The 21,841-nt window shown below is 38.4% G+C and overlaps 1 protein-coding gene across 5 annotated transcripts in view; it reads right to left on the reverse strand.

The window, feature by feature from the left end:
- Positions 1 to 21,841, reverse strand: part of firrm (fignl1 interacting regulator of recombination and mitosis) — a 101,652-nt gene that overhangs the window by 36,131 nt on the left and 43,680 nt on the right. For all 5 annotated transcript variants that reach the window (XM_069938291.1, XM_069938290.1, XM_069938289.1 and 2 more), the window contains 7 exons: positions 20,963 to 21,027; positions 20,208 to 20,356; positions 19,261 to 19,390; positions 15,519 to 15,705; positions 3,447 to 3,529; positions 3,142 to 3,193; positions 1,511 to 1,600 (listed from right to left, as the gene is read on the reverse strand). In XM_069938291.1, coding sequence (XP_069794392.1) covers positions 1,511 to 1,600; positions 3,142 to 3,193; positions 3,447 to 3,529; positions 15,519 to 15,705; positions 19,261 to 19,390; positions 20,208 to 20,356; positions 20,963 to 21,027 — 756 coding nt within the window. The remainder of the gene's footprint in view (positions 1 to 1,510; positions 1,601 to 3,141; positions 3,194 to 3,446; positions 3,530 to 15,518; positions 15,706 to 19,260; positions 19,391 to 20,207; positions 20,357 to 20,962; positions 21,028 to 21,841) is intronic.

Raw genomic sequence — 21,841 nt, forward strand, 5'->3', positions numbered from 1 at the left:
ACATAACACACTTTTTCCACTTCTACAGTGCAGATGAAGGATTTTTGATGTCAATTCTATTTCCATCCTCACTGATTTGTTTGATCTGCCGAGTGGTTCCAGTTTTCTCAGTCTTTGCTAAAAGATCATAGCTACCACCTGCCACCTTTATTATTTAGGTGTTATTGTTTCAAAGCACATATATGAGCCAAAGCTATGTTTGATGTCTGAACGGAAGTGCTGATGAAATGAATACATCCCTCCACATTTGAAAACCTAACTTGCTCAAAGAAAGTTTGTCCTTTCTTTAATGTTTCTCAGTCAAGAAAGATGCTGTAATCATTTAATACAATATAATCAATCAAGCTACCCAAGGTAAGTTGTACTGACATAAAATATCAGTAAGGTTCAATGCACTGGTGACTTTTGCCACCGTAGAGTCACAATATCTATCCTGTGTTAGATTAAAACAACAGTCAGTGTCCAGTATATGGCACACATACCAAAGCAAAGTCAAACGTGTCCAGAATTTGAAGCTGAATCAATTACAATCCTTTCCAAAACATCATGTATGAAGTGCAGTTTCTTGAGATTACAACATTAAAAAAAAAATCTCAAACACCATTGCATTCAAAACAACCTGCAGTAAGCCTAATACTGTAGTAAAATAGTCTGATTCACTTCTGATATTGGATAATTCATCTGGTTTTCTATAAACTATCCTTCTCTACCTCTTTCCAAAATGTGTAATAGCCAAACTGAATTTCCCAATGCAAGGTAAATTGTACAGTTTTCATTTATCTTACAAATTTCTAAAGATACTGTTGAAAGTAAAACAACAAAAAAAAAATGTTTTCATGACCACAATCTCACGATTTGGACAAATTTCCTCACAAATAATCCCACATCAGTGGACTTCAACCAAACTGATTTCACCCAAAAACCTCCAGCTTGATGACTATGTAAAATTTTAAGTAATGAAAAATAGAGGATAGAAAGGCAAAAGTTTCTAAATGTCAGACAGGTAATGCCATTGATCCTTACTCTCTGATTTACAAGCACTTGCAACTCAGGAGGTATGTACAATTTTGTCCAACAAAACTCATGCTGGATTGCTTCCCAAGTAGGATCTTGGTCATTACAAATTCTTGGCAGGACATCTATATCCATTCTGCAATTGAAAGTTTAAGGTCCAATTTATTAACAATCTGAAAATGCCACCAATTTAAAAAAAAAACAAACTCAGTAATGCTACAGACACAGTGAGATACTTACATGGACTCTGAGTTGCAGGAGACATAGACTTTTTAAATATTAACCAGACTCTGCAAGGATCTTATAGTAAAAGAAGCAGCTTCTGTTGAATTATTTACCTAATTATGAGTCACATAATGATTTGCTACACTCAGCGTTCAAAGCTCTTATTAATCTAGTGTCACTGAAATAAATGAAGACTGTCACTTTATCCCAAACTGTTCAAATCTTGAATATCAACACTATTGTCTCCTTTGCTATTATCCAAGACACTTACCTGATGCTCTGCTGCCATAAGGAAAAGCAAGCGTCGCAGGAGTGAAGACAAATGGGACAGCTGGTAACAATCTCCAGAGCAAGACTTCACCTGAAAATTAGTAAAGCAGAATTTGAAACCTCTAGGTAAAACATATAGAGCAACTTAACATTATAGGACCTATTACAACTTTAGATCTCACTTCAACCTAGTGGGTGTGGTTACACAACATATGGGGAAAGATAGATGAGGGGAGGGGGGGGCGACGGAGGGGGGAGGGAAGGAATTGGCACAGTTCTTCTGCTGAAGGTCCTGCATTGGAAATGGTATTCCAGGATTTAGACCAAGCCAGAAGTGGTGATATTTTCCAAGTCAGGATAATGCACAATGTGGGAGGAAAATCTGCAGATGGTGGTGTCTTTGAGGTTCAAGATTCCTTTATTATCATGTAATAAAAACAGTGCAATATTATATGGACTTTGATTAAAGGCAAACAGATTCACCAGCAGTTGAAATTGCCTAAAGCACCTCTTCTAGTAAGAGAAAGACAAGCAAAAGAGAGTGTTCTCATCCGCCACAGCCACACAGAGTCCAGTCCAAACCATCAGCATCCCTGGCTCCAGATCAGAAATTCCAACATGATCAGGACACCATCATCCTTGGCACCCTCTCGCAACTCAGTTGCAACACCTGGCATCCCTCAGCCAGCCTTGAGCCAATTACCAGCAGTCTACCACCTGGTGTGAATCCCTTCACCACATCACCAGCAGCCCGCAGACCGTGCGGGTTCCTTGTTTCGAATCACTAACAGCCCACCGCCTGTGTGTTCCCCAGCCAAAGAACCTCTCATTGGTCTACGCCATTGGCACCATCCCTCAGCCTCTCTTCTGAAATGGGGAGTGTACTCCCCATTTTTGGGTGCCCTTCGCCAGTGCTCTACTTCCCCGGAGTCTGCAACCCCTTGTGGCTGCTGCCAATCAAAGGTGTCACCATCTTGGGTGCAGACCCACATTTGCAGAATTTTAAAATTAAACCACCGTTGGCTCCATTAACTGGCCATTTAAAGCCTGTATGTAGCTGATGGCAGTTGGAAGGTCTTCTGCCCTTATTTGTCTTATTGATAGAAGTCTCAGGTTTGTGAGTTAATTTTGGGAATAACCTAGGCAGGTTTCTGCTGTGACTTTTCGATTCTATATACACTGCTACTGTGACACCAATGGTAGAGAGAATGAATGTTTAGAGTGGTGGATGGAGAGCCAATAAAGTGCAAGCTTCTGAAGGATTTCTGGAACAGCACAATCCAGGATAGAAAGTATTCTATCACACACCTATCTTTATGCCTTGGAAATGTTGGAAAGGCTTTGGAGTGTCAGTAAGTGAGTCAATTGCCTCTGATCTAAACTTGTAGCCACAATGTCACTCAAAGGTACTAATGTTGGAAATGTCAGAGGTAAGTAGTTGGACAGTCTTCTGTTGAAGTTGGTTAGCTGCCATTTATCAGCTCAGGCCTGAAGATTGCTTAGATCTTGCTGCATTTTGAAATGGAATCAAACATAACATATTCATAAGCAAACATCCCTACTCAAATGTGAATTAGATTTTGCAAACTGAACACCAAATCATATCTCTTTACATAATGCCTGTTTGCTTACCAGGTCAGCTATGATAGAGACGTGATGAGCACATAGTTCAGCACTTCCATACCTGCAAATTAAAACGTATGTTTCACCAAAAAGGTACTAGGAATCTACTACAAAAATAGCTGTCTCAATTCATTAATTTTTCAATAAACAAGTCCTCCCTACAAGATAGTTAAATTAAGCAATTTAACCTTCACTTAAAGCACAAAGCAGATTTTTTTTTTTTTTTTTACAAATTTCTGTTATAAGAAGTAAATTTAAAGGAACTGTGGATATTACCAATCTGGTTCTAAGTTCATTTGCTATTCAGTACCTACCGTGCAAGAAAGCACCAAATATCTGAAGCCAAAAGAGAAGTTAACATATGGGGACCAAGTACAGCCTCCAATAAGGAATATTCCTGAAACAAAAGCAGAAATTGGTAATATACTGAATTATTTTATAGATAACTTCGAATTAGTTGAAGGAACATGCATTGCTATAACAATTTGTATAACCTTAGCATATCCCAGTGTATTTTCCAGTTGAGAAAGTATTCCAAGTATAGTCACACTAACAAAGAGGGAATTGGAATATGAGTGTCAAAAGAGAGCAGTAAGAAAAGAGCCAGAATTTAAAAAAAATTATTTACAAGTTTTCCATACATGTAATAATATCCAAGTAAAAATTATAACAATCAAATATTAATATCAAATCTATTACTTGATGATATAAACCCCAAAGTTCCAACATTTCCAAGGCATAAAGATAGGTGTGTGATAGAATACTTTCTATCCTGGATTGTGCTCCCCCAACCCAAAGAGATAAAAGGAGAAAGAGAAAGAAATAAGTAAGAAAACTTAAGAAAAAGAAAATTAAGAAACTAGAATAGAAACCTGGTTGCCGTAGGTTCCCCCTCACCACATATCATTTATAACTTTTAATACATTCAAGCCGGTTAACAAAGTTCAAGGCTTAAAGAAAATGTCTATAAATTAATTCCCTCAATTCTTAAGTACGGGTGCCAAGTTTTCAAAAATACATCATACTTATTTCTTAAATTATAAATGATCATCTCCAAAGGAACACAGCTATGCATTTCTGTATTCCAAAGTTCCATACCCAAGTGGGTATCTGATTTTAATGTCACTGCTTTACATTTTCTTGCTATTGCTAAGACAATCTTAAAAACTGTTTTTGATATGTAGATGGTTTCAGTTTTGGTCTTATCCCCTCAATATTATCCATAACTCAATCTAAATAAATCACCAATTTGACCAATAAGGTCTCACTTTGGAGCAAGACCAAGCAAGGACCTTAAGAGCCCTTTCAGCTAACTCATAATATCTCTGTTGAGTTCTCTTGATAGCTTTCTCTACTCTATATGTTTGTAATGTATTATAGTGAAGTTTCTTATTTATAAATATTCAATGTTTTTCCTCTGAGACCAGTCTTTGCAAATCCTTTTCTAAACATTATATATTTTTTTCCCAATTGGTCCAATTCTTTCATAAAATCCTTCTTAATTTTCGAAGTATAACATAATTTTCCCCCTTAAATAAGCCTTCATCACATCTCATAAAATAAATTTATCATTAACTGAATTAGAATTAATCTGAAAGAAAATCTGAACATGTCTTATAACAAAATCACAGAAATCTGGTCTTTTTTAATAACATTGAATTTAGTTTCCATCCTATAAGTAGATTGTTCTTTATCTATCATTGTAAGAGTCATTAGTAACAGTCTTGCTTTATAATCAACTTGATTAACTATCTTGAAGATGTGCTGACATTAAAAATAAATCTACCCTTGAATAGGAACCATGTCTATTCAAATAAAAAGAATAATCTCTATTCCTTGGATGAATTCTTCTCCATATGTCTATTAAGTTCAAACCTTTCATTAGTGCTAAGGTAGTTTTTGCTGCCTTTGCTCTTATTACTATCGAAAACTGGATCAAGACAAAAATTACAATCCACAGCTATTAAAATATTCTGATGTGCTCCTGCTAAATTAAGAAATGTTTCTTGTATAAATTTTTCATCATCCATGTTAAAAAAAGTCCAAAATCTGAAAAAAAATTGACCTTCAGGGTCAATTACAATACTTTGTATCATGACTGGAAGTGTCTTTATCAAAATTGCTACTACCTTGCCTTTGAATTAAATGAAGAGGCTGTGACATATCCCACCCAGTCTCTTTTTCATTTCTGACGCTCTGTTTCGGTTAAATGAGTCTCTTATAAGAAAGCTACACCTACATTCATTTTTTGTAAAAAATATATCAATATTCTCTTCCTCTTCACAGGTCCATTCAGCCCATTAACATTGAAACTAAGAGAGTTCAATAAATTACTCATTTATATTCACTTTAGTTCAAGGCCAAAGACTTTTCCCCTTCCTCTCTCTTCACGCACTTCCCTGATTATTCCAATATTCAATACATACCATGCTACTGGTTACTCTCCTCAGTAATCCAGGTAGAAAAGAAATAATAAATTTATGAATAAATAAAATATTATAACCAGTAAAAAATAAGAGAAAAACAAAAAAAAAAATCCACTTAATGTTGTTTAAGTAATATACAACATTACCCCACTCCAATTTACGGGTTGCAATTACTGCCTGTTAGGTCTGCTTTGTTCATGAATGAGTGAGTCAAACACCAGACTGAGTCGAAATCAAGGTTCTTTGTTCTTTATTGCCGGATTGTAACACTTGCAACTAACAGTGTTAGTTGGAGAAGGCGCATTCTGCCATTATCAGCAAGTGATGTTTTTTTTTTTATACCTCAGGATACGTACTTAGTAAATTATCATACCATTACATTGTCCAATGAATAAACTGTTGCTATCCTTCTCTGCTAGCTTGCTGCACATCAATTTGTCATTACCACTCTTATCTTGAGAGTACAAGGTCACAACTGCATCTTGTTACGGCCCAGCACTGGGTGATTCCTTCTTCATTCCCAGCTCATGATGTTTTTACCTAACATGCCACAAATAAACACGAGTCGACAGCAGTCAGTCCATAAAACTTCGGACCCCCCCACCCCAGATGTTTACCATAATTGATCTCATCTATACAAAAAAGAAAAAGTTTAAAAAACACTTTATATTAATCAGAACACTTTCAAACGCCCTCTTGGTGCCTAACTGATAGTTTCAACAAATTCTTCTGCACGATTATGATCTGTAAAAAAACCTGTTCTGTCCTCCTTGTAAGAAAATCTTCAGAGAAGCTGGATGGCACAGAATAAACTGATAACTCTTTTGCCACAAAGACATGCTTTATGGTATTAAATGCTTTCCTCCACATCAGCAAATCCAAATTTATATAGGATATGATATCTTCACTCCATGAAATTCCAACAGACTCTGTCAATTCTTTAGCATCTTGTGCAGCTAGAGCCAATTATTTTCTCTCTATCTTGATGTCTAAGACATTTTATAAGTACAGTTGGCATCTGATCTGAAGGAGGTCGTGGTCTCAGGGCTCTTGGTGCCCTTTTCAATTTCAAAAACATTTTCAAATTTATCAGGTCCCAGGACCTCCAGAATTCAGCGCTTAGAAAAACCTATTACATAATCACCTTCTTCACCTTTTTTCTAAAATTCTCTAATAGATTAACTTTCTCTCAAAGTTGCTTCTTTTCAGTATCATTCTCAACTCTCACCATTCTATCCTGTACATCTTCCATACCAGCTTCAACAGTCTTGACTCTTTCATCAACATTATCTAATTTATTTTGCAATTTCTGGACAATGGCAAAATACTTCATTCTTTTGTCTGTTTTTCATATTTGTTTTTATTTCTCTCAATTCTTTCAATAGCTGGGCATTAGTACATTCTCCCTCTTGTAAGTTTCATTTTCATACCTTTGTCTTGTCATCTTCTTCGTCATTGGCCTTCAAATCTGACAGAGAGATCTCCTTCTGTTCACGATGCAACGTTAGGATGTATCAGAGCCAGCACCGCTGGCTCTAGCGACATCATGGAGTTCTTCTAGTCTGCACATGTGCATCTGCCCCCAGTTCAATGTCTTGTTCCTCGACACCATCACCCTGAGGAGAAGGTTGTGGTGGCGCTTTGGATCGTCGAACGGCCCCCGTAGAGGCATGACTTGCCTTGGCATGAGCCCTCACCTCAGCTCCTAGATCCATGGAGACAGTAGCCCTTTTTTCTTTATCTTGTCATTGTTCTATATGTATTCATGATGGGTCAGTGATGGTTTTTCCTATTTTAGGCAACGTTGTATAGAAGTTGTAAAACAGTTTTTAATAGTTTTGGTTGATTGCACTTTACCTAATTAGCACTTTTTTTTACTAATTCTCTGGAAAGTCAGAATTCCACATCCTGACTCTACCACATCGCGTGACATCCCACTGTGAGGTTGGTTGAGACATAAATATTGGTCAGGAAATTTTTTCCCTTGCTTCCTTTAAGCAGAGCCATGAGATCCTTTCTGTTTACCTGAGAGGATGTATGAAGTAGCATTTTTACATCTTCTATGACAAAGAGGACTTCTGTCAGGGGAGCCTCCCTCCATGGAGGATAGTGTCATTCAAAACTATGTGTTCAAGTCTGCAGAGTATAAAACTTTGTCAAGGAAAATGTTGTTATCTCTGAGTCAAGCAGACACCTAAATAACCCAAAAAACTATATTATGACGTTACAGCAGAAATTTATAAATGAACCAATGATCTCAAATTTATAGTTCAAGAAATACAATGCTGATAATCAGATATCTGCTCATTCTCTCAAATTCAAAAATGATAAAACAAAATTTAAAATAGAGCATTGATGTGGAATGATGCACCAAGACAATCAAGTTTGATAGAAAAGTGCAATATTGTAATATTTAAACATCATTTTGTAAAAGTCATGCACTGGAATGGACATTTCTAAAATTGTGACCTTTCAATTTCATATGCTGTAGTGAGACAAAAATCTTTATCAAACAATCGAGCAGCTATCCCCTTTAGAATAGATAATGGAAGGGCATCACAATGGCACAAAATGAGGACAACACGTTTATTGAAATATTGCATTCACATTGTAGGACTACTTGAGACTACACGGGGAATGACTGACAAATATGCAAAACTTATCTGGAACTGTTAAAAAAAAACAATTTTCAAATTACAATACTTAGAGTTCCACACAAAATTACAAATATTTAGGTGTATTTAAATTAACTGAAACATTGTGGAATTGAAGGTTATGGGGAACAAGCACAGAAAAGTTGAGGACAGATAGATCAGCTGGTATTGCATGGCAGGCATGAGAACATAATAGAAGCAGAGTTGGCTACCTAGCCTGCTCCATCCGCCATTCAATGAAATCATGGCTGATATAATGATAGGCTCATCTGCACCTACCTGCCTTTTCCCCATATCCCTTAATTCCTATACTATGTAAAAATCTATCCAACCTTGTTTTAAGTATATTTACTGCTTCAATGGGGAACAAATTCCACAGATTCACCACTCTCTGGGAACAAACAGTTCCTCCTTATCCCTGTCCTAAATCTACCACAGTGAATCTTGAGGCTATGTCCCCTTGTTCTAGTCTCCTCTGCCAATAGAAACAACTTACCTACCTCTATCTTATCTATGCCTTTCATAATTTTAAATGTTTCTATAAAATGACCTCTCATTCTACTAAACTCCAGCAAGTACAGACACAGACAACTCAATCTCTCCTCAAAAGCTAACTGCCCTTATCTCTAGAATCAACCTCCACCTCCTCTGCACATCCTTCCTCGAGTAACCTGTATACAGCACTCTAGATGCAGTCTCACCAGTACTAAGTTACCTGCTCCGAAATTAAATCCTTCCAGCAATGACCAAAATTCCATGTGCCTTTATGATAGCCTGATGCCCTTGCAAACCAACTTTTAATGATTCATGTACATGCACCCCCAAGACCTTCTGCATGGTGTAAGGTAAAACATCATGAGATGGGAATGTGTAGGGAGTTACCCTGTACAAGGCTGTAACAAGAAGGGGAGGTGTCCTTGTACTCCTGTTAGGTAAAACATCATGAGATGGGAATGTACGGGGCAGTAACAAGATGTGAATGCATCCTTGTACTTACAAGATAAGAGAGACATTGATGGATTGAGAGGCAGGAAGCTAGCAGGGAAAGGATAGCAACAGTTTTAGTCATTGGACAAGTAATGATATGATGATGTTCTAAGCACATATCCAAGGGTATAAAAAATCACCATTTTGCTGATAACGGCAGAATGCATTCTCCGACTAACCTGGTTGGTCGCAAGTGTTACAATCCGGTAATAAAGAACAAAGAACCCTGATTTCGACTCAGCCTGGTGTTTGTCTCACTCATTCATGAACAAAGCAGACCTAACAATGGCAGCATATTGCCATCACTTGCCATTTAAATAATAATCTGATCTTCCATTTTTCCTTCCAAAGTGGATAACGTCACATTTACCAACATTGTACTCCATCTGCCAGACCTTTGCCCACCCACATAACCTACTTATATCTTTCTGCAGGACTCTCCATATCCTCTGCACAATTTTCTTTTCCATTGAGTAATTTTTTTTTTAAAAAGTTCTTGTCTGAGAGGCACGATGTCTACAAAGGTTTGTCAGCAGCACAAGTGGTCAAGTGAAAGATGCCACTGATAGTTAAAGATTGCACCTATGACAGTTTAAGCTATCTATTTACAAAAAAAAACATGGGCAAGCACTAAGGCAGAAGATCTGTCCCAATAATGTACAATTGATTCATGTTGACCAATTAATTTTTCAGGATGGAGAAATCAAAGGCCTTCATCATGATTCATCCCAGCAGCAGGGATGCATTAAAAGTCAGATATCCAGGTCTGCCCAAAACCTCTTTCACCACACAGATATGTCTGTATGGAAATACTGCCAACTAAACATTTCAGGCTGCAGGAGTATGTGCTGACTGACTCACTGAGGCTTGGTGCAGCCAATGTGAGGGTGCTGGGTGGGGGAGTGGGGATGGAGAAAATCACAGGCAAGACCAGCTTCATTATCTATTCTTAATTGCCCATAAGATAATGGTGGTGAGTTACCTTATCTACTGCAATTGGAAAGAGAAGCTAGTTTGCACTCTTTATCCAGCAAAGAGAAACATACATTTTTTTAAACCAAAAATAGATTTTATTCACAAGAAATTATTTACAAACATACAACTGTTCAAAGTATCTTCCCACCCTTAGTTTCTGTCCATACATTCCCATCGCTGTGCATGGTTACATTCCGTTCTATTTACACCATTGACACCACTGTGGCACCTTGTCGTTACTCCCTCCCCTTCAGTTGTTTTAGTGGTTCCCTATCGATCTCAGTCCCTTAATGCTCAGTAATGGGAGGACTTTAGATTGTGGTCCTGCCCCATTAGCACCCTCACATTGGCTGAACTAAGTCTCAATGAGTTCCTCAGCACCTACTCTTGCAGCATTTCCACAAAGACATCTCTGTGTGCTGAAAGACCAACAGATTTTGGGCAGACCAAAGTCTGTCTTTCACCGTCAATGGTCTTCCAGCAGTTCTGGATATCAGACTTTGTATGTGTCCCAGGGAACAGCCCATAAATCAGAGTCCTCTGACACACTGCTACTGGGGATGAACAGTGATCAAAACCCTTGCATCCCTCTCCACATTCTTAATAAATCTACATTCTGCAAAGAGGACATCTCGCAGAAAACATACTCAGCCAGCCAGGGCAAGTTCTAGTGCTTGGTACTGAGCACTGGCAATAAAGCATTCCATCAGATGACAATGGAATCGCCATATTCATCGAGTCCTCGTCTTTCAGAAGATGCAGAACATTCCGTGCTGACCACTGCCTGATGACCTTGTGATTAAAACTGTACACCTGGAAAAACTTCACCACAAAAGATAGGTGGTGTGGCAAAGTCCAGCTAACTGGGACATTACGTGATTATGGGGCCAGATCCATTCTTTGCATCATCTGGGACAGGTAAAACCTCAGCACAAGGTGGCACTTGGTGCCCTCATCATTTGTTTTCACACAAAGCCTGCTGCAGCCACACACGAAGGTGGTTATCAGGCCTCGTTAGTACGCCCTTGCCCCAGTGTGTGGCAACTTGAACATGGTGACCCTTCAGAACCTATCAATGCCCAAAACTAAAAGATTTTTGGGAATAATTTTTCAAAACTTTATCAGAAATTCTTAGGATTAAAATGCAACCTTGTCCCTTGCTTTATTTGGTTATTCTCAACAGGAAAATATTTCCTTGAACTTAATTCAAAAAAGAATTGTAGCCTTTACTTCATTGATAGACAGATGAGCAATTCTGATGAAATGGAAAGATAGTTAACATCAACTCATATGCAATGGATACAGAATGTTATGTGTTGCTTGCGCTTGGAGAAAATTAGATATAACATTAAAGAGTTCATGATTGAATTTGACAAGATATGGGGCCCATTTATGGACTATTATCATAATTTGAAATCATAGGCGTGGATGATCTAGGGGTTGTATCCCGTCATCCGGGAGCTGAAACTATTTCCTTACATATCATTCGCTGGTGACCGTGTTTAGTGGGAGGTGAATGATTAGAAATGGGGTCTCATTCTCTTTTTTTTCTTCTTTCCTTCTTTTAATTTTTTCCTTCTTTTTCTCTTTATAAGTAGAAGAGATTACTCTAATTAGATAATTTACTATGAATATGTTGTAATATTAAAAAATGAGGTGAAGATTTCCTAAGGGAATTTCCATTGTAGCTGAGCACTGTATACAAGACAATGTATAAACTACTTAATGACTCATATTCTATACTGTATTGTATAAAGTTGCATGAATGGTGAATATGTAATGTAACATTACTCTCTTCCAAATCAATAAAAATAAAATATATTAAAAAGAAAAAGAACCTTTCCATCTTCGATTCCCATATGAAATGGAAGACTGGTGGACTGCCAGGGTGGAATTGAGGATGATAGGACACAGGCCCATTTTTTGGTGGATCTTTGTGATCTGCTCCAACCAATTCTTGTGGCACACCTCGGCCCCTTGAAACCACATCCCCCAAACCTGGTAGTCAGATCGGACTGTGAAGGGGATGGTGGATTTGTCAGGCCAGTTACTGAAAAGCATTGCTTCACTCATATTCAGGTTTACCCTTGCGCTTGATGAAGACACAAAATGGCTGCAATTGCTGATTAATCTGAAGACCAATTGTGAGTCTGAACAGAAGACAGTGATGTCATTCCTATACTGGCAGGACTTGACCTGAGTGCTTTCACTCCCAAGGAACATCACTTCCTGATAGGTTCAGCAAAAGGCTCTCGGCAGCACACAATTAAGGCTGGAGAGAGTGAGCAACACTGCCTAACTCTGAACTTGAAGGGGAAGCTATCTGTTTCCCACTCATTGATTTGGACTGCGCTATGGACGTTAATATAGAGCAGTTTAATCCAATTCCAGATTCCTTCCCCAAAGCCCATTTTGGAGAACAATATCCAGTCAAAAGCCTTCTCCTGGTCTATGCTGATCTGGCAGGTGTCCAACCTCCTCTCCTGCATGTAGGCGATAATATCTCTGAGCAGAGCAAGAGTGTCAAATATTTTCCTGCTTGGATGTTATATTCTAAATGTAGTATTACATGACAATAATGGAACCTTTACCTTTTTTAACCTACCTTGGGAAGATTTGATGATACATAACAGGCATTTCCAGCCTGAGCCCTTCATCAAGGTATCATCTTTACCAAGTCAGGCACCTGACTTGGTAAAGATGAGAAAATTCCTTTCCAAATGGACATTCCTAAATAAACACTTGGTTCACAAAATCTGCTTGCTTTATCATCACATCATTATTATGAATCTTGCTTTCTTGAAAAAATAATTCCAGCCTTTGGACAATTTAAATTGCACAACTGCAGTAAAAATTTGAATTTGCATCCACACAAATAACAAATATTGAGCACCGTTGTCCTGTTGTAAAGTTACAATTTCATCAACATCCCAACAACACAGCAACAAGAAAAATTATTTCAAACAGTTCATAACATTCTAAAATTTATCATTTGTCTCAGAAATCAATTGAAATTTATAACAAAATAATTTGTGAATACTTTGAGTTAAACAAGAAAGACTGCAGATGTTGTGATTTTAGTTTAATAGTGCTGGAGTAACTCAGCAGGTTACACACTATCTATAAGCAGCAAAGATAAATAACCAACATTTTGGGCCAGAGTCCTTTGACGAGGTATGAGCAGAAAGCTGGCAGGCATCCGAATAAAAAGATGGAGGAATACAGGCCAACAGGCAAGTGGTCATTGTTGGATATAGGTGGGAGGGCAGAAGAGAAAAAAAGCTGAGATTTGAAAGGAGAGGGAAGGGATTGGGGGCTGGAGGAAATGAAACAGAGGGATTAGGAAAGAGAGAGAGAGTTGGGGAAAGGGCCCAACAGAAACTGAAGTTGATGTTAATGCCATCTAGTCGGAGGGTACCTTTTTCATAATATTAGGTGTCCTTCAATATGTAGGTGGCCTCAGTTTGGCAGTGCATGGACAGACATGCCAGTGTGGGAATGGGGTGTGGAACTGAAGTAGTTGAGTACTGGGTGGTCCCCATTATTGCAGTGGACAGAATTAATGTGTTCAACAAAACATCCTCTCAGTCTGCTTGCAGTCTCTCCAATGTTAAGGAGGCCACAATGGGAGCACCAGAGCTTGTTTTCACACTCAATAACTTCTCCTTTGACTCATCCCACTTTCTCTGAGTCAAAGTGGTAACCATGGGTACCTGCATGCGTTACAACTATGCCTGCCTTTTTATTGGTGAAATGGAGCAATCCATGCTACAAGCTTACACAGGCAAGATTACTCAACTCTTCCACTACTACATTCATGACTCCCTCATGCACCCATGATGAGCTCATCAACTTTATCCACTTTGCTGCTAACTTTCACCCTGACCTAAATTTCACTTGGTCCATCTCTGGCAATATTCTCCACTTTCTCAATCTCTCTGCTCCATCTACGGATATTTTCTATCACCACCTCCCATAGTTACCTTGACTACACCACTTCACATCATGTTCCCTGTAAGGATTCTATTCATTTCCCTTAATTCTTCCATCTCAGTCACATCTGCTCCCAGAAAGAGGTCTTCCACTCCAAGAGATCAGAGATGTCCTCCTTCAGAAAATATGACACCCATCTACTGCCATTAACTCAGCTCTTACCCACATCTCCTCTATTTCCCACACATCTCCCCTGGCCACCTCCACCTCTATTTGCAACAAGGACAGGGTTCCCCTTGTCCTTACCTACCACCCCACCACCCTTCACATCCAACATATTATCCTCCGCAATTTCCATCATCTACAATGTGATCCGAGTATCAGACACATTTTCCCTTCTCCTCCCCTCTTCACTTTCTGCAGGGATCACTCCCTCCAAGACTCCCTTGTCTACTCATCCCTTTCCACTAATCACCCGCTCATCCCTGTAACCACAGGAAATGCAACACTTACACTGATACCTCCCCCTTCACTACCATTCATGGTCCCAAACAGTTCTTCAAAGTGAAGCAACATTTCAACTTGTGAATCTGAAGTGTTTATCATCTACATCAAGTGCCCCCATTGTGGCCTCCTCCACATCAGAGAGACTTGATGCAGACTGAGAGATTGTTTCATTGAGCATTTTCGCTCTGCCCGTTGCAATAACAGGGACCTCTCGATGGCCACCCATTTCAATTCCACACCCCATTCCCATGCATACAGGACTGTTCATGGCCTCGTGCACTGCTAAACTGAGGCCACCTACAAATTGGGCATCTCCAACCAGATCGCATTAATATTGAGTTCACCAGTTCCTGTTAGGTCATCTCTGGTCACTCTTTCCCTCTCCCTGTGTTTCCTATCCTCTAGCTCCCAACCCCTTCCCTCCCCATTCAGAGAGCTACACCCTCCCCCATCACGTTGCAGCTTTTGTTCCTCTTCTCCCCCTCCCATCCATATCATATGACTTCTTGCCCGTTGGCCTGTGCTCCTCCCCATCCCTTCTTCACGACTCCTACATGATTTTATACCTTGATGAAGGATCCAGGCCCAAAATGTTGGTTATACATCTTGGCTCATTATGGATGCTGGATGATGTACAGAGTTTCTCCAGCACTTTAGTGAATACTTCCATACATTTTAAAGGAATACTGATATGAGCACTATTCTATGAGATTCTTTGTAAAAATATAGTTCCAACATCCAAAATACATTAACTAAGCATGAATATTTATCTTCATTTGTAGCTTCCAAACTACCTTAGTAAAACCAATTTTTTGATGAATGGGTGAAGTGCAAGGAAAGTACGCTCTACATCAAAATAGTTAAAAGACTGGAACACTTACTTTAAGTCAAAACTTAAACTCACCAATTTTGGAAAGTATGAAGCTGGAATAGACGTGACAAATGAACACAAATGAGTGCACATGTATTCATATAAACTGACAGTTTTCTGAGCCTGCCCTTTACTCATCACTCCTGGCAACTGGACTGGCAAAGAAAGCTCTGCATAACATCGCTGGAAGTTAAGAAACAATGCATAGAACAAAGGTAACCTGAAACAAAAGGAAAAGAATAGATGCCAATTTTTGTCTTCCTTGAGAACATTTCTAATCCTTGGTCTTTCCCACTGCATGACATGTTAGCACATTGTTGTTAAAAACGGTTATTGACACTGCTTGGGAGTATGAGATTATCACAGAATATTAAAGCAGCTTCATATTTGATTAATTGCAATTCTGTAATTACATGCTCCTTAATGAAGGTAGGGAGATATTTGCTGAGTAAATGGGGCTTAGCAAGGCCTTTGACAAAGTCCCACATGGTAGACTAATTCGAGGTTGCATGGGATCTAGGATAACTTAGCCAATTGGATACAAAATAAGCTTGGTGATACAAGGCAGAACATGATAGTGGAGGACAGCCTTTTAGATGAGAGGCTTGTGACGAGTTGTATGTCACAGAGATCAGTGCATAATTCGCTGCTGTTTGTTATATACTGATTTGGATGATTAGAACGTTTGCAGATAATATGAAAATTGGTGGTCAAGGGGACAGTGAAGAAGGTTGTCTTAGAGTCACAATGGGATGTTGATCGTGGGAAGTGGACAGAGGAACAACAGTTGGAATTCAGCTCTGACAAGTGAGGGGTGTTGGATTTTGGTCATTTAAACCAGGATAGGACCTACACCCGTGGTTCTCAAACTTTGTTTTCCCACTCACATACCACTTTATGTAATCTCTTAACCACAGAGCATCTATGGCAGTGGTTCTCAACCTTTATCTTTCCATTCACATACCATTTTAAATAATCCCTATGGCATCGGGACTCTGTGATTAGTAAGGGATTGCTTAAGGTGGTGTGTGAGTGGGAAGGGAAGGTTGAGAATCAATCACTGCTCTAGACCCAATTGTTAAGGAAATTTTTTTTAAGAAAAATTGTGATTGGCCCATTTCCTTTGGAATTATGAAACCATGCACATAACTAGTCAATTAGGCAAGATTAAAACTGGTTTTCAAACCTTTTCTTTCCATCCACATACCACCTTTAGCAATCCCTTACCAATCACAGAGCACCTACGGCATAGGCAATATTTAAAGTGGTATGTGAGTGGTGTGATGGAATATTTGGGAATGTTTTTGGGAGATAAATTGGGAAAAGTAGAGAAGGTTAGATACATACACACATTTTAAAACAGATTTTATTTGAAATATTGGAGATTTTATATTCACAGTGACTTTACAGAAGTTATGAAAAATGCTATGGAGATTTCACAAGTGACTGTTAACTGAAGTGAATGAATAGACTACTGTCTTTAAAAGCCACAGCAAAACACAGGCTGTCTCCTAATACCTCTTCATAGAAAGGTTCATTGAGAGGTTATTCTTTACCTAAAACAATAGATTGACCAAAAAAAACAAACTTCTATTGTTTGCTAGAGAAGGTCGGAGGGGGGGGGGGGAAGAGAGAGAGAGAGAGAGAGAGAGAGAGAGAGAGAGAGAGAGAGAGAGAGAGAGAGAGAGAGAGAGAGAGAGAGAGAGAGAGAGAGAGAGAGAGAAAGTAAGCCTTGGACTGTGTGACACAGAAAGCTGTAACAAGCCAGGAGAAGTTTACTGGAACTGAAACAGAAGCTTCAGAGTGGCGGATGGCTGGAAGTGCTATCCGTCTGATGTTTCTCTTGGAATAAGCCGAACAGAAAGGAATTCTGTGGTAGCCTGAAAGAAAGAGGTTATCATCTGGAGAAGCCTGATGGGGCAAGTTTCATCTCAATTGTGGAAATCCTGGAACTACACATCTCTCTCTGCAAACATACAAGAACCTTCTTCAATGGTAAACATTTACCTTTCGAGCACCAAAGCCTGCTGAACTTTATGTATGTTAAATTCTGTGCACAGTATAAGAATCGCCTGCAACCAGAGAACTTGGAAGAATGAGAAGTGAGATTGAACTGTGAACCAAAGAACTTTTCTTACGTTTACACACATATTACATGCTCGTGCACTTAGAATTAGAAGGGGGTTAAGTTGGGTTAGTTAACAGTGATAAGTTAAAGTATGATTCTGTTTTCACGTTTAAAGATAATTAAAACAACTTATGTTTAAGTAACTATTTGCACATTTAATATCTATTGCTGCAGGGTTTTTGGATCCTTTGGGCTCGTAACAGTGGAAATAAAAAGGTTGAGAACCAATGACATCCTATGTCATGTATGCTACTAAGTGATAGGGTCATTGAGAATGAGATAGAGAGTTCTTTGAAAGTGGCAAAACAGGTCTACAGGGTGTACTGCACACTTGCCTTTATTAATCATGGCATCAAATTGAAACAAGAAAGTCTGCAACACTGTGATTGTAGTGAAAACACAGAATTGATGGAGGAACTCAGCAGCTCTCACAGCATCCAAAGAAGGAATGGACGCTGTGTGACCTGGTGAATTTCTCCAGCATTTCTGTGTTTACAAAAGAGTTAGGATGTCAAGATTCAATATGTTGGTTAGACCATACTTGGAATAATGCATGCAATTCTGATCACCAAGCTAAGCTTGATAGGATGAAGAAAAGATTCTCAAGGCTGGGACTGAAATGCACAAGTTCAATGGAGGAATTATATCAGCCAGGATTGCTTTCTCTGGAGCACAGGAGATTGAGGGATGATTTGGAAAATCAGGATGGGCATAAACAGTGCAGATAGTCACCGTCTTTTTCCCCCAGAGTAGGGGTGTCTAAAACTAAAAAGTATAGATTTAAATTGAGAGAAAGAATTAAAGGGAATCTGATGGGCAGTTTTTCTAGAAAGATGTCACGATGTTAATCTGATGGGCAGTTTTTCTAGAAAGATGTCATGATGTTAATCAAAAGTAAACATTGTGAAAAGGCCAGCTCTGAACACAAATTTTAAAATGAACAAATCTACACATTTAGCAAAAGTCATCGATAATAATCGACGACTTTCAGATTGATCAAGGGCCAATAGGGTTAGTCAAAAGCAAATGGAGATGCTCCCAGAAGAATTGGTACAGGCAGGTATAATTATAATGATTAAAAGACATTTAAATATGTAGAATGATAGAAAACGTGAAGGGGACATGGGTCAAACACAGACAAATGGGACAAGCTTAGATTGGTATTTTGGTTGGTATTGACGAGTTGGCCTGTTTGGGTGTTGTCCAACTCTGTGGTAAATGAGCACCAATGCAATTTTAATATACAGTTTTAATAACATAGAAGAAGTCATCCTTTACTGGAAATGCTCCAGCACAGGATCAATCACTAGTCAATTATACAGTTGGATGGCTTATTATTCAGCAGGATGGCTTCAATTCAGATTCCAATTTTAAATGGAAGCAAGCATACAGAATGATGAGTGAAGATCAGCTGGTACAATAACCAACACTACATGATCAACTCAATAATACCTGCATAACATTTATTCACTGAGTAACTAAAGTGCATGAAGTCCAGTAATGAAAAAGTGTAATGTTCGAATTGCATCCAATATTATGTTTAATGTGCCTGTTTATGAAGTATTATACAAAATGTTTGCAAGTGCTATTTTTGATTATCTGTATTTTCTAGCTACCAGGTTTTGATTCCATTTGATATTACCTCACCTTGAATTTTCCTCTGAAAACTGCGCACCAGAACACCAGAGGCTTTGAACCTCCTCTGACTGCGAGGGAAGCTTGTCCATAATGTTCATCAATAGTAAACATTGTGGAAAGGTCAGCTCTGAACACAAATCTTAATGAAAGAAAACATACATTTAGCAAAAAACTTCAACAAAATTATAGGTGACTGAAGCAAATATAACAGGCTGTTGCATGAACCTCTGCAGTTTTCCCAAAATTCAGGCCAAAAGTGTGTCTGTGTGATTTAGTGAAATTGCAGCAGACCCACTGATTTCAAATGGAAGGAACAATGAAGACAGGAGGATAGCTTTCTTTTTATTTGGAGTAACTGATCTGATTTAAATGTAATTGTTTGAATTATTATCCACCTTTCCATTGTTTTACTGTTTGAAATAATTTAAATGTTTTTAAAAATAATTTCACATTCAGAAATCTATTACTCTTGATAGCTAGAAAGCCTATGGATAGGACCTCACCTACTGTTCAATCTAGAGACACTAAGCCTGTTACGTTGGGCCATGTCAATCAGCTGGAGACAATTCCCACTTATAATTCAAACATCAGTTATAATTAATAATGAAGGACTTTAGGATTGGTTAAATTCAAATGCCTCATCATATTTATATACAAGATAAATAGTTTAGGTCCAAGACTAATTATTTTGAGATTGTACAAATCAGCTTATAAGTATACATTTCCAAATTACATTTCTCCTTACCCCTACTGATAGAAGGTATTTGGTTGACATTTCCAACAGAAGCTCCTGTTCTCTAACCATGATAGCGTATTTCATTGAGGGGAAAAATGGTATGAAAATCATGTACATGAAGATGGGGCAAGTTTAATTGAAGACTAAAATGTTGGTTTACAAAGGATTAAATATTTAAAATAGGATTGTCAATGTTAGTTTAAAACTCTTAAGAACTCACCTAGATTATCTTGTAATACTATCTCCACAAAGGGCCTGTAAGACATCAGCTGTGAGACAAGTGCATCCAGTGCAACAGGAACAATGCAAGCAATCTGGTCATAAGATCCATCGGGCAAAATTGGTGCATATAAACTCGGAGGGAATTTACTGCAGAAAAAAGTTTAAGTTAAATTATTCCAATAAATGCAAAAGTTGATTTTTAAATTTATATTTTCACCTTTGTTTTTCTTGCATTCTCATTGTACCGCTCGCCAAAGAACCATTAGTTTCCAGATTATTCCAGTTCAATAAAACTTCTGTTGAAAGATACCTGGTTTGACTTGCCCACCCAAATTTTTAATTTTTTTCTCTCAAATACCTAAAGCAGATCTGCAACCTGATACAAAAGTAATCAGGAGAATGAAAGAATATCAGAATTCCTAAAATTTATTATGAGTTACACAATCATTCCAATTCCGAGTGTGAACAGTACACCTTAGAGAACATGTTAACATTCAGCACCAATTCACTCCATGACTGAGTTATGTTCTTACATTCATTAAGTTTGTTGCTTCACTGCTAACATACATCAAGCTGTGTCATCTCAAAAAGGAAAAGAACAAAAAAGAAAATTAAAACAATGTGATTTTAATCAAATAATTCTCAAAAGCAAACATAAATTCACCAAACCTAAATGCATAATTTATAAAAATTATATATTTAGATCAAATGAACTTCAATTCAGACGTTTTGCTACTCAAGATACAGCCTTACCAGTACATCTGAAGATAAAGGTGGTGCAATAAGCGACAAGATGTTGAGAGGAAATCAATGAATTCCTAAAATTTAGAATAAAACAAAAATCAGAATTTAAGATTTATGCTATTATGCATCGTATCAGAGTGGAAAAACAGCAGCCTGCTGGAGCTGCCGTAACGGTAGTGCTCTTGCTGGTGTGCTTCTGGGGAGAGCGGAGACACAGCACTGCTCCGAAAGGTTCAACCTCCCATGCATTTTTAAACAGCCTGTTAAAGAACCCAACAGGGTTTTATTTTAAATCCTGCAACTGCGGGGTCCATGCTCAAGATGGTGGCACCTGTGCTCGAGGGGTTACATACTCCAGGAAGAACAACCCCACCACCCAGCATTTGGAAGGAGAAGTAGAGGAGACTACCCTAAAGAATGACAGCTGACCAGCAAAGGGCTAAGTCGGCTGTGGGCTGCTGGAGGCTGGATAGTGAGAATGAGGATTCAAGAGAGAGCAGAGACAAGAACAGCTCCCAAAGTGTCTTGGGCACTGAAGATTTCCTCATTGTATCAGAGGTTTGGATTTGAACTCCAGTTGCTGATGGCTTGAACTGGAATATGTGTGGCTGCATAGGCTATGGAAGTGCTGGAGGTGAATTCAGACACTCAGTGACTCTAAAGGGACTTTCATTTGCTTTGCTTTTCTCCTACAACAAGGGGTGCCAGGCGACATTAATGCGACTCTTTGACTGCCTTATGGCAAGCAAAGGGCAATATTGTGTCACATTACATCTTCTGTACTATTGCATGACAATAAAGTAACCTTGATCTATTAAAATACAAATGAGAGTTTGTTTAATAGAACACACTATCTGCATTTTCCTTTCACCATCTTGCAACTAACTT

Source organism: Narcine bancroftii, chromosome 5, assembly GCF_036971445.1.
Source record: "Narcine bancroftii isolate sNarBan1 chromosome 5, sNarBan1.hap1, whole genome shotgun sequence".
NCBI lineage: Eukaryota > Metazoa > Chordata > Chondrichthyes > Torpediniformes > Narcinidae > Narcine > Narcine bancroftii.